At 42.8% G+C, this 14,091-nt stretch overlaps 1 protein-coding gene and 1 pseudogene across 3 annotated transcripts in view; one reads left to right on the top strand and one right to left on the bottom strand.

Moving 5' to 3' along the window:
• The window catches only part of LOC140206983 (uncharacterized), a 291,411-nt pseudogene that overhangs the window by 225,326 nt on the left and 51,994 nt on the right, over positions 1 to 14,091 (top strand).
• Positions 1 to 14,091, bottom strand: part of LOC140206981 (NACHT, LRR and PYD domains-containing protein 3-like) — a 35,911-nt gene that overhangs the window by 18,694 nt on the left and 3,126 nt on the right. The window contains exons 2-4 of one of the 3 annotated variants that reach the window (XM_072275298.1): positions 13,117 to 13,236; positions 6,771 to 6,863; positions 2,765 to 2,857 (exon numbers count right to left, since the gene is read on the bottom strand). In XM_072275298.1, coding sequence (XP_072131399.1) covers positions 2,765 to 2,857; positions 6,771 to 6,863; positions 13,117 to 13,219 — 289 coding nt within the window. In that variant the 5' untranslated portion in view covers positions 13,220 to 13,236. The remainder of the gene's footprint in view (positions 1 to 2,764; positions 2,858 to 6,770; positions 6,864 to 13,116; positions 13,237 to 14,091) is intronic. The other 2 variants (XM_072275300.1, XM_072275299.1) reach the window with 2 other exon arrangements.

Below are 14,091 nucleotides of genomic sequence, written 5' to 3'. Positions count from 1 at the left end.
AGCCTCACCTCAAGTCTCTAGCCTGAAGACTCCAGCCTCGTCTTGCCTGCCAGCCAGGACTCGTCCTTGCCTAGTTCTGGGATCCAAGCCAGAGGCAAGACCCAGGTACTGGGGCTTTGTCCTGTCTTGGCTCGGAGTCCAAGCCCGGGCTCCTAACTCTCTTGACCAGTCCTATTCTGGGTTCCCGGTTTTTGTGTCCATGTCCTTGCCCTCACCCTGCATTCTAGTCCTGTCCCTAGTACTTCAGTGCCTCTGTCTTGCACTTGGGTCCGTTCCCAGCCATCGCCTTATGACAGAATTCCCTTAAATGCTGAAATTGTGTCGGCATCCACCACATCCGCAGGCACTATTTTCCACACTCTAGCCACAGTTTGATTGAAGATAATCCGCTTATTCCTCTTCAACATTGCACCATTCACCCTTAACTCATGATCTCTTCTTCCAGTCAAGGCATAATTTTATATAGCTCTATCAAATCTCCTTTTGTTTTCCTGCACTCTAGGAAATGAAGACCACCCTCACACCAACCTCTGAGTGAAGATGATCCTCTTCTTGTTCCCTTTAAACATTTCTTTACTACTTTACTGTCACCAAACAATTGATATTAGAGCGCACAATCATCACAGCGATATTTGATCCTGCGCTTCACGCTCTCTGGAGTACAAATTGATAGTAAATAGTAAAAATTTTAATTATATATCATAAATAAAAATTTTAATTATATATCATAAATAGAAAATAGAAAAGGGAAAGTAAGGTAGTGCGCAAAAAAAAAAAAAAAAACAAGAGGCAGGGCCGGATATTTGGATGGTACGGCCCAGATCCGGATCAGGATCTGTTCAGCAGTCTTATCACAGTTGGAACGAAGCTATTCACAAATCTGGCCATACAAGTCTTCAAGCTCCTGAGCCTTCTCCCGGAGGGAAGAGGGACAAAAAGTGTGTTGGTTGGGTGGGTCGTGTCCTTGATTATCCTGGCAGCACTGCTCCGACAGCGTGCGGTGTAAAGTGAGTCCACGGACGGAAGATTGGTTTGTGTGATGTGCTGCGCCGTGTTCACGATCTTCTGCAGCTTCTTCCGGTCCTGAACAGGGCAACTTCCATACCAGGTTGTGACGCACCCTAGAAGAATGCTTTCTACGGTGCATCTATAAAAGTTAGTGAGGGTTTTCACCATTAATTCTTAATTCATGAACTAATTCCAGTATATACTCCTCATAATTTTCTATAGCTCTGTCTAGTCTTCTCATTCTATTTTGGTTTGGGTAATAAAGTCCGAACCTATTCAACCTTTCCCAACAATTCAGGTCCTCAAATCTCGGCAATATCCTTGTATTTTTTTTCTGCACTTTTGCAATCTTGTTGATGTATTTCCTGTACGTCAGTGAAGAGAATTGCACACAGCGCTCCAAATTAGTCCGCAATGAATAGAATTTCATCTTAATATCTGAACTCATGTAACACAATACCTTGATTTCTGGTGGCCAATGTGAAAAAGTTTTCATTATGACCTTTTCTACTTGTGATAGCACTTACAAGGTTCTGTTTATCTGTATTCTCATATTCCCCTGTTCTATAGCATTCTGCAGTACCCCAAAATTTCGCTGTGTAATCCTATACTGGCTTGCCTTTGCAAAATACAACACCTCACACATCTCTGCATGAAATTCCACCTGCGATTTTAAAACAAATGTCTTATGGTCCAAATCCCGCTGGAAAAATTGACGGATTTTTTTTTTTTCCCCCTGCTTATGTACCACCAGCCTCGGCGTCGTCTGTAAGCTTATTGATCCACTTGACCACGTCATCATCCAGATTGTTAATATAGATGCAAACAACAACAGACCCTAGACCAGTCCTTGAGGCAGACAACAAGTTACCGGCCACCAGTCCGAGAGCCAACTCTCTACCACCAGTCTTTGGCTCCTGCCACAAATCCAATGTCTAATCCAATTTATTATCACATTCTGAACGCCAAATGACTGAAACTTCTCGACTAAACTCCCATGCAGGATCTTCTCAAAGGGCTTGCCAAGATTTACTGCCTTTCCTCTATCAACCTTCATAGTATATTCCTTGATTACTCTATAAGACTGGATAGACATAACATACTACCACACAACCATGTTGAATATCCTTAAGCAGTCCCTGTCTATAAAAATTCTAACACTTAAAGTACTTCCAATAACTTTCCCAGTATTGATGGCACGTCCATCATAGTTACTCAGATTATCTTTAGAGCCTTTCTCAAACAACAGAACAGCAGGGGCGCCGCTGTAGCACAGCCGTTAGTTCGACACTATTGCTGCTCAGGGCATCTTAATTTGGAGTTCAATTCTGGTGTCCTCGCTGAGCACATTTGTATGTTCCAACTCATGTGGCGACTGTTTTCTCCGGATGTTCCGGTTTCCTCTCACAATCCAAAAACGTACCGGTGGTTAGTTTGATTAGTCGTTGCAATTTTACCCCCGAATTACATTAGGTTAAATCGGTGGGCTGCTCCATGGCACCGCTCGGTTGATTAAGGAAAGTTATTTGAACACATTTGACAATCTCTATCTCAGTCATCACATTTACAAGCATGGCAGTCCCAGTTACTGTCCATAAAATCTCTCAAGCAGTGATTATAATAAACATGTATATGTTATCCCTATATTTCTCAGCCCTTACGTCTTCCCTGTATTCCTATGAATTACGGGCCCAGGCATTAAATCTGGAACTGATGTTAAGGCAACATTTAACTTTGTTAGTATTCTGTAACGCACCTGTGTCCTGTCCCGCTTTGGAGCTCACTGGATCCTCATGCATATTCATACCTCCAGCCATGGTGGGGTTGGGGTTTTCAACATCCTGGCTCTCTGCAATAAACAGAATGAGGATTAGGTGATTTCCAATGACAGTAAGACACTGCTTTCTGTTCTGCTCTTTCCTCATCTGCAAACTGCTCTCTGTCTGTGAGGTAAATCATCACGTACATACTGACAATCTATCCAAACCCATTTACTTACCGCTTGTACAATTCCTGCAATGCCTTGGCGATTTTATTCATATCCGAAACAGAATGAGAGGAGAGGTTTAATAACGCTGGCATATGTCGTGAACTGGTTAACTTTGTGGTATCGGTGTAATGCATAATATAGATAGAAAAACAACATTGAACTATAGTCTATATATCTGAAATTTATAGTAATTCCAGTCGGATTTCAATATTGCCAACGTTCCCGTCGAGTATGTGCTCTTGGGTTATTTACTATTATAGCATCCAGCCAGACCTCTAATCTGCTCATTCCTAGGATGTGAACACCATTTACAAAACTTCCAGCTGTTGTGTCCTTCATTCTAGAGGGATGGAATGCCGTCATTTTAAAGAATGGGTAAAAATCGGGTGGATTAAGGTAGGCGTCGTGCTTAGACACAGAGTAACAAGTTCAGGTCGTGATACTTCAGTGGGTTATATGAACAAATTTTGTTGTCAGGATTACGGACATTGGCTGTTCACCAATTTATGTTATCACTTCACATCACTATTCCAGAATCTCTGGTGAGATTTGAACCTGCATTCTGCTCAATGTCTATGGGACTGCACAGACAAGCAATGCCACCAAATGTGGTATATAAAACCCTGCATGTTCTTCTTCTTTCAACTGCCAGTTTACTCCTTTGGCCTGTGTGTCTCTCTGGTCCTGATGTGCCTTGATCCCAAAATGGTCACCAATCTTCGCATGGAAATTGCCTGATGTATCTCAACACAAGAGAGAAGGCAGGTGTATTGGGGTGAGTGGGATCCTGGGTCAGCCAAATGGAATGGCGGAGTAGTCTCGATGGGCTAAATGGCCTAAATCTGCTCCTATGATTTATGGTCTCACAACCTACCCAGGCATTTTAATCTAGAGTTGCAGGTGATGGAAAGCATTTTACTATGCAGATAGTGGAGAGGTTGCACGAAAAATAAATGTTGCAAGGCCTACATATTAAGTCAGGAACGGTAAGATTAAGCAAGATGGGAATACTGTTTGGAATTACGTGCATATTAGTGAAGGGAATTTATTAACGACGTGGATGTGGGGTAGATGGGTGGGTTGGCAAGTTTGCAGATGACAAAGGTTGGTCGTGTTGTGGATAGTGTAGAGAATTGTCGAAGATCACAGAGAGGCATTGATAGGTTGCAGACATGGGCTAAGAAGTGGCAGATGGAGTTCAACCCGGAGAAGTGTGAGGCGGTACACTTTGGAACGACAAACTCCAAGGTAGAGTACAAAGTAAATGGTAGGATACTTGGTTATGTGGAGGAGCAGAGGAATCTGGGAGTACGTGTACACAGATCCCAGATAGTTGCCTCCACGTAGATAAGGTAGTTAAGAAAGCTTATGGGGTGTTAGCCTTCATAAATCGAGGGATAGAGTTTAAAAGTCGCGAGGTAATGATGCAGCTCTATAAAACTCTGGTTAGGCCACACTTCGAGTACTGTGTCCAGTTCTGTTCGCCTCACTAAAGGAAGGATGTGGAAGTATTGGAAAGGATACAGTGGAGATTTACCATGGTGCTGCCTCGTTTACAGAGTATGCATTATAATCAGAGATTAAGGAAGCTAGGGCTTTACTCTTTGGAGAGAAGGAGGATGAGAGGAGACATGATAGAGGTGTACAAGATAATAAGAGGAGTAATCGAGTGGATAGCCAGCGCATCTTCTCCAGGGCAGCACTGCTCAGTACAAGATGAGATGGTTTTAAGCTGGGAAGTTCAAGCTGGATATTAGAGGAAGATATTTTACTCAGAGTGTGGTTGGTGAGTGGAATGCGAGGAGTCAGTGGTGGAGGCAGATGTACTAGTGAACGTTAGGAGACTACTAGACAGGTACATGGAGGAATTTAAAGTGGGGGTTATATGGGAGGCAGGGTTTAAGGGTCAGCACAACATTGTGGGCCGAAGGACCTGTACTGAGATGTACTATTCTATGTTCTATGGTCTATGGAATACTGCTCGTAAGGTGGATAAGCTCAGAGCATGGATCATCATGTGGAATTATGAATCTGCAGCCATTAGTGACATTTGATGTCCCAGATTTCCATTGTTTTCAACATGGCAGAGTAAGGGAATAAAGAATAAAGGTGTGGTATTCCTAAACAGGAACGTTGCCGTGCAAAATCTCAGACATGGCAGACTGGACTTCTTCTCCTTTAGCACTGTCTGGACTGCACATCACCATCACTCCAGACTGGGTGAACTCTTGTTGCTGGGTCGATTTGTCAGGAAATCTCTCTTCCCAGTCACTACGTTAATGAACACCAGAGTCTTCAGTGAATCTATTCCCTCGCCAGGCATTTCTTAGAATCATTGAACACCACAGAACAGAAACAGACTCTTCGGCCGAAATATTAATCTGTCTAGTCCCATCGACCTGCAATCAGAACATAGCCCTCCATGTCCTTCCCATTCATGTACCTATATTTTCTTAAAAGTTGAAATCGTACCGGCCACCACCACTTCCGCAGGCACCGTGTTCCACACTCTCGCCAAAGTCTGAGTGAAGATAATCTCCTTGTTGTTCCTCTTAAACATTTTACCATTCATCCTTAAATCATCATCTCTTCTTCCAGTGTAGGCGCAATTTTATATAGCTCTATCAAATCTCCTTTCATTCTCCTGTACTCTAGGAAATAAAGACTATATTCACACCAACCTCTGAGTGAAGTTGATCCTCTTTTTCTTCCCTTTAAACATTTCACCATCAATCGTTAATTCATGAACTAATTCCAGTCTACACTCCTCAGTATCTTCTATAGCCCTATCTAATCTCCTGGCATTCTTTCACTCTGCAGAATAAAACCCGAATCTATTCAATCTTTCCTGACAAATCGGGTCCTCACATCCCGGCCATACCTTTGCATTTTTTCTGCCCTCTTTTAATCTTGTTGATGTATTTCCTGTGGGTAGGTGACGAGAATTGCACGCAGTACTGCAAATTAGTCCTCAATTAAGAGAACTTCAACTTAACATCTGAACTCCTGTAACACAGTACTTTGATTTCTGAAGGCCAATGTGCCAAAAGCTTTCTTGACGACCTTATCTACCTGTGATACCACTTACAAGGTTCTGTGTATCTGTATTCTCAGATCCCTCTGTTCAATAGCATTCTTCAGTTCCCCGAACATTCGCTGTGTAATCCTACTCTGACTTGTCCTCGCAAAATGCAACACCTCACACATCTCTGCATGAAATTCCATCTGCGATATTCAGCCAAATTTCATCGGGTCCAGATCCTGCTGGAAAATTTGACGGCCTATTACCCTGCCTATGTACCACCTACCTCAGTGTCATCTGCAAGTTTTTAATCCACTTTATCGCATCATCATCCAGATCGTTTATATAGATGCAATCAACAACAGACCCTGGACCAGTCCTTGCAGCAGACAACCAGGTACCGCAAACAACAGGAATTCTGCAGATGCTGGAAATTCAAGCAACACACATCAAAGTTGCTGGTGAATGCAGCAGTCTAGGCAGCATCTCTAGGAAGAGGTACAGTCGACGTTTCAGGGGTCTCGGCCTGAAAAGTCGACTGTACCTCTTCCTAGAGATGCTGCCTGGACTGCTGCGTTCACCAGCAACTTTGAATTAGGTACCGGCCCCCAGTGCAAGAGCCAATTATCTACTACCACCCTATGGCTTCTGCCACAGCTCCAATGTCTAATCGAATTAATTATCACATTCTGAAAGCCAAGTGAGTGAACCTTCTTGACTGAACTCCCATGCAGGACCTTATAAACGCACCTGTGTCCTTTCCCTCTTTGGAGTTCGCTGGATCCCCATTCATATTCACATCTTCAGCCATGGTGGGGATGGCGTTTTCAACTTTCGGGCTCTCTGAAATAAACATACATATATATATATATATATATATATATATATATATATATATTTGAAATAGTTCAATTAAATAGGTAGTGCAATAAAGAAATTTTAAAGGAAGTAGTGAAGTAGTGATCATGGGTTCAGTATCCATTCAGAAATCAGATGGCAGAGGGTGGGAAGCTATTGTTGAATCAGGCTTCTGTTCCTCCTTTCTGATGGTACTGGAAGCCCTGAATGATGGACGCCATCTCTTTGAAGCACTTCTCCTTGAAAATGTCCCCGATACTATGAAAGCTCGTACCCACCATGGTGCTGAATAATTTTACAACTCTCTGCAGCTACCCTTGATCCTGTGTAGTAACAACCTCCGCTATGCCAGACAGTGATGCAATCGGTTAGAATGCTTTTAGTGACATACCAAATCTCCATAAGACAATAAGACCAAAAGACAAAGGAGCAGAAGTTGACCATTCGGCCCTTCGAGTCTGCTCCACTATTTTATCATGAGCTCATTCTTCTATTTAGTCCCACTACCCCACCTCCTCAAACTCTTGATGAAATATAGCCACTGTCTTGCCTTCTTAATGGCTGCATTGATATGTTGGGTCCAGGTGAGACCCTCAGACATAGTGACAACCAGGAACTTGAAATTTCTCACTCTCTCCACTTCTGATTCCTCTACGAGGACTTGTGTGTCTTCCCTCGTTTTACCCCTTCTGAAGTCCAGAGTGAGTTATTTGGTCTTACTGAAATTCAGTGAAAAATTGTTCATGGAAAGCTGTGACACCGGCTGATACATCTCGCTCCTGAATGGCCCCTCATCTCCATCTGAAATTCTGACAACAATGATGATATCATCAGCAAATTTAAAGATGGCATTTGAGATGTGCCTAGCCACACAGTCATGGATGCAGAGAGCGTAGAGCAATGGTTAAGGCCACACCCCTGTGGTGCACCAATGTTGATTGTCAGTGAGGTGGAGATGTTACACCGCCTTTAGAATGCATTCATCTCTCTTTGAAGTTTTCATGCTTTCTTGCTTTACAACATTGAATTACAATGGATCTATTTTGGCTTTTTGACACTAATCAACTGAAGAGACTATTTCGTGACACAGTGAAACACATTTCTAAAGAAATGGTCTAAAGATACAAACGTATTACAATTATTAATCACAAAACAATTGATTGCATAATTACTCACCCTTTCAAGAAGTATTTAGTAGATGCACCTTTCACAGTAATTACAGCCTTGAATCTGCATGGATCAGTCTCTATCAGCTTTGCACATCTGAACACTGAAATTTTTCCACATTATTCTTTACGTTACTGCTGAAACTCTGTCAGATTTTATGGGGTCCATGAGTGAACAGCTCTTTTCAAGTCGAACCGCAGATTCTCAATTGCAGTGAGGTCCACACTCTGACTTGGGCACTTCAGGGCATTAACGTTGTTTTTGAACAACTTCTGAGCAATTTTAGCTTTATGCTTTGAGTCATTTTCTTGCTGGAAAACAAATCTTCTCCCAGGTCGCAGTACTCTTGCAGACTGCATCAGGTTTTCATCCAGGATTACCCTGTATTTTGCTGCATTCATTGTAACCTCTATCTTCACAAGCTTTCCAGGATCTGATGTAGTAAAGCATCCCTATAGCATGATTAACTCACCACCATGCATCACGGTAGGGATGGACTGTTTTTGATGATGTGCGGTGTGCGCCAAACACAAGATTTAGTCTGATGGCCAGAAAGTTCAATTTTCTTTTCACCAGACCATAGAACCTTCTTCCAGCTGACTTCAGTGTCTCCTACCCCACATGTCTTCTGGCAAACTGTAGCCAAGATTTCATGCCAGTTTCTTTCAACAGCAACGTTCACTTTGCCACTCTCCCATAAAGCTGTGACTGGTAAAGCACCCAGGAAATAGTTGTTGTATGCGCTGTCCCTCCCATCTCAGCCACTGAAGCTAGTAACTCCTCCAGAGTTATCATAGGACCATTGGTGCCCCCCCCCCACCTCAGTGATTCACTTCTTGCACAGTCACTGTTATTGAGGACAGCCTGTTCTAGGCAGATTTACAGCTGTGCCATATTCTTTCCATTTCTTGACAATTGACTTAACTGTACTCCAGGGGATATTCAGTGACCTGGAAAAGTCCTCGTATCCATCTTCTGACTTGTGCTTTTCTACCAACTTTTCCCGGAGATCCTTGTTGTATTTATTTGTCTTCACGGTGTAGTTTTTGCAAAGATACGGACTCACCAGCAGTTGGACCTTCTATATACAGGTGTAGTTTTACTACAAACAATTGAAATACTTTGACTGTGTGACTTCTAAAATCAATTGGCTGCACGAGTGATGATTTGGTGTGTCCTATTACAGGGGATGAACACCCATGCAATCAATTATTTTGTGCTTTATATTTCTAATTAATACAGATTACTTTGTGGAGATCTGTTTTGGCTTTCACGAGAAAGTCATTTTCATGTTGATCAGTGTCAAAAAAAGCCAAATTAAATCCATTGTAAAACAATAAAACATGAAAACTTCCAAGGTGAGGGGAGTGAATATTTCATAGGCACTGCATTTCAAATCCGCACAGATTTTGGTTTTCCGGTTTGGAAATTGAGAGTGCAGTTGCAGAGAGAGATACAAATGCCTAGGTTCTCGATGTTTTCGATCAGAATTGTAGGAATGATAGTGTTAAATGCTGAGTTGTAGTTAAATAACAGAATCCTGGCATAGGTATTTGTATTGTCGAGATGATCCTTGGCCACGTGGAGATGCAATTTGATCATATCCACTGTAGGCCTATTGTGGAGATTGGCCAATTACAGAGGATCCAGGTTCTTGCTGAAGTGGGAATTGATTCCAGCCATAACTGACCTCTAAAATAATTCCCACACCATAGATATGAGCGCTCAAGGATGATAGTCGTTAAGACATCTTATCCTGCTTTTCTTGTGCGCTTGAAACAGGTGGAAACTTGCAAATGTAGCAATGAGAAATTGAAAATAAACTTGAACAGTTGGTTGACACAGGTTTTCTGAGCCCTACCAAGTATTCCATTAGGCCCTGCCGCCCATGTACTTGTTTCTCAAATGTGGTGTTCATAACAACCCACACACTTCATCCCCTCTGGCGTTCCTGATTCCAAAAACCCTCTGCCTGAGGATTTCTTCAAGTCCTCTCGAAACATCTTCCCGATTGCACTAAATGAGGGGTTCAGAACCTTTATTATGCAATGGACCACTAACATTAACCGAGGCGTCTATGGACTCCCAGTTGGGACCCTTACCCACGTACTCAACTCGGTCCTTCTACTCTTCCCAAGTTGGCTGTCGCAACGTATACATTTGTGTCTGACAGCAACTTTGAATCTTGAAAGGGGTGAGACTGCATGATCCCAGTGACCGTACACAAACTGAGATATGGGTACTCAGGAGAATGATTACAGCATAGGAGATGGAAGTACAGGAGTTATATTTTAACTTTAGTAATACTCTGGAGGCAATTAATGAGATTGGATTTACAGAAAGGTCCAAGTATGTTGGTAATTTAGTTACTGTTGGGATTTCACGATTTAAACTTGTCTAATGTTATTTTCTTTTGCATGGTGAATAACTTTGAATATTTATTTGTTTTAAAGTCTCGGAGTTTTTTCAATGTTCTCGAATTGTAACTGAAACTGTTTAACCCTTAGGAACAAGAGGTCTCTGACATGGTTTAAATTGTGAATATCTTGCATGCTTCAAATGTGTAAAATATGGCAACACTGAGTTTATTTGAGAGAAGAGAGTGTGAGTCTGCATTTATGTCTGTGAGAGACAGGGTCCAGAGACCATTTTCAAGAGGCTGTGCTTTTAAGACATTGCATGATGTGTTAAATTGCCGGGGGTCCCCATCCATCAGCTTTCTGTCGCTTCCTTGGTTCTCCGAAAAATGTGTGAAAGCTTGTCATGGTGGGACATGAATGTTCATTTTAAGGTTTGCAGTTACCTGCAAGGAAGAACGGTGCAAATACAGATTTTTTTTTCCTTCTTGTGATTTTTCTGGTATATTTTTCTTTTTTACACGGAAATAAGTTTAGATTAACTCTGGTCCCACAATGGCCAGGTATAATCTCAGTCGACGTGGACATTTGTGCATCTTTATTTAAGATACGGGAAGCCCACATTTCTGAGGAAAATGTGCATCTGGGGCAAATTAATCATTGCCGATAATTAAACTGGAAATTTGAAACTAACAGCTAACATTCCAACCCCTCTGTTTTTCCTTTCTCCAGCAAACCTCTTCCTGAAAATTTCTTTTTCAAGTCCTCTCGAAAGAAAATTCTCCATTACTGTAAACGGTCTGTTCACAACCTTTATTATATAATGAGCCCCTAACATTAACCGAGGAGTCTATGGATTTCAAGTTGTGGACCATGTACCCATGTACTCTGCTCACTCTTATTCCTATTCTCAAATCGGCCACCAGCAGGTATTCTGCAAATTCACCGGTAGCAGCTTGTATTTCGAGAGATTTCATTTGCAGTCCTGCCTGAGAAACAGGCTGCTCTACCAGCATCTCCCCGGGGTGGCACGCTGAGAGAGGTCTGCCCCCATCTCACGGCCCCTTTCACCCACCTTCCATTAGCCTTTCCGAGTCTAGTTTGATAATCCCATCTTCTAGGACACTATCCTACACGGGTCGCATAACGTCTCGTTGGTAGACAGCACATGCTCACAGGGTCTTACGATGTTTCATTCCAGGCACCCTGCCTTCACCGTTTCACATATTGCCCCATCCTTCTGGACGCGGACCCTACCCAGCCATGTGCTACCATAATCCCGGGACCTGACATTCAACCTACCTCCCTTTTCGGAGGATGCAACTGATCTGGACATGGTGCAGGAGGGATTTACCAGGAAAGGGACTGTAAAGTGGCATGGGTTTTAATGCAGACAAATGTGTACTTTGGAAGGATAAATATGTTGAAGTGTATGAAGAAATTGGTGAGGCCTAATCTGGATCAGAGTGTGTTGTTCTGGTCACCTAACGACAGAGAAGAAATCAACATGATTGAAAGGGTGCACAGAAAAGTTACAATGATGTTGCCAGGATTTGAAGACTTGAGTTGGAAGTTAAGGTGAATTGGTTAGGAATTTAGTTTAGGGTGGTATGGTGACATAGTAGTTAGCAGAATGCTTTACAGCCACAGTGACCTGCGTTCAACTGCTGCTGTTGTCTAAAGACTTTATACGTTTCTCTCCGTGACCACATGTTTCCGGTTTGCTCCAACATTATAAAGATGTTTGGGCTAGTAGTTTAATTAGTCACTAGCGTATAATTTGCGGCACGCACTTGTTGGGACATGCCGTAAACGAAGGGAGGAAGAAATAAATTCTATGCTATGTCCACCGGCTCCCACTCATCTATTTCAACAGCTATAATTTCTAAAAAGGTCCCACAGAGTACTGAATCATGCCTGCCCTTCGAGGAATATGATTTCACGGTCTGTTGTGCATTCCCCAATTTCAGAATTATTATTGTAAGGGGTTTCTTCTTTTATGTTACCGCTTAGGCTAATCAAAATGGCTTCTTTGTTATTTAACTGCTGAGAAAGTTCTCTAGCAGTTTGGGTTATAAAGAGTTGTATTCAGTTGCTAACCAACTGCGATAGATGTTATTCTTTCTTGTGTGTCTGTAAGCTATTGTGATGTGTGGGCTCTGGCGGAGAAGGTGAGATGGGGACCGAGACAGTGGATGCAATGCTGTGAGCTGGCCGACGAGACGGACCCCCAGCCGAAGTCCAAGGTCCAGGGTCTTTGCCAAGGAGAGGAGACGAAGATAGACTTGTGTGGAGTGTCTGGTCGACCACCGTGGTTGGTCCCAGGTGGCGGATCGAGGTGGTCGGAGGTGATTGAATGGTGGAAAGAGGACTCCGTTACTGTTGTGCACGAAGTGGTTGAACTTTGATAAGTTTGGCACCTTTTACTTTCCTTTTATATTTTATCTCTATTAATTACATAGTTCTAGTAATAGCTATAAATTATAATAATTTAATCGCATATGGTGCATTGTCTGTTATTTGGAGGGGTGGGCTGCATCACACAGCATCCACACAAACTTGACTACCCATTTGGCAGGGCCGAAGGCTGCTTCCTCTAGAGGAAAGCGAGCTGAGCGAGCCTGAAGCTTACCAGGGGGCTACATTATGAGTTCATAAGTAATACTCGAGTGACTACCAGATGCTTAATTTTAAACAATTTGAAGTCTACTAACCTGCTCCATGTTCAAAGCTTCCAGGGGGTTTCAATTTTGTGGCATCATCAACTTCCCCTTGCGGTAAGTTTTCAGGCTGAGTTTTAGTGAATATACTTCCCATTTCAGTTGTTTTGCTGCCTTCAAAATGAAAATGCAGGTTAAGGAGCAACACAACACATCACTGAAGCTCATAGAAATATTTAAACCATAAGATCTTAAGACATAGGTGTAGAATTAGGCCATTCAGCCCATCGTGCCAATCCACCCTTCTACCCCGACATCCAGGTCGTTAATAAAAATCACAAAAAGTAGAGGTCCCAGAACCAATCCTTTTTAGCCACCACTAGTCTCAACCCTCCAGTCCGAATGTACTCCCTCCACCACCACCCTCTGCTTTCTGCAGGCAAGCCAATTCTGAATCCACCTGGCCAAACTTCCCTGGATCCCATGCCTTCTAATTTTCCAAATAAGCCTACCGTGTGAAACCGTTTTAAATGCCTCACTAAAATCCATGTAGATCACATCCACGGCACCACCCTCATGTATATGTCTGGTCACCTCCTCAAAGAACTCTATCAGGCTTGTTAGACACGATCTTCCCTTCACAAAGCCATGCTGACTGTCCCTGATCAGACCATGATTCTCTAAATGCCTATAGATCCTATCCCCAAGAATCTTTTCCAACAGCTTTCCCACCACAGACGTAAGGTTTACTGGTCTATAATTACCCGGACTATCCCTACTACCTTTTCTGAACAAGGGAACAACATTCGCCTCCCTCCAATCCTCTGGTACCATTCCCGTGGACAACGAGGACATAAAGATCCCAGCCAGAGGCTCGGCAATCTCTTCCGTCGCCTCATGGAGCAGCCTGGGGAATATTCCATCAGGCCCCGGGGACTTATCCATCCTAATGTATTTTAACAACTCCAACAGCTCCTCTTCCTTAATATCAACATGCTCCAGAACATCAACCTCACTCATATTGTCCTC

Source organism: Mobula birostris, chromosome 13 (assembly GCF_030028105.1).
Source record: "Mobula birostris isolate sMobBir1 chromosome 13, sMobBir1.hap1, whole genome shotgun sequence".
In the NCBI taxonomy this organism is placed as follows: domain Eukaryota; kingdom Metazoa; phylum Chordata; class Chondrichthyes; order Myliobatiformes; family Myliobatidae; genus Mobula; species Mobula birostris.
This window is presented reverse-complemented; position numbering and strand designations above follow the sequence as displayed.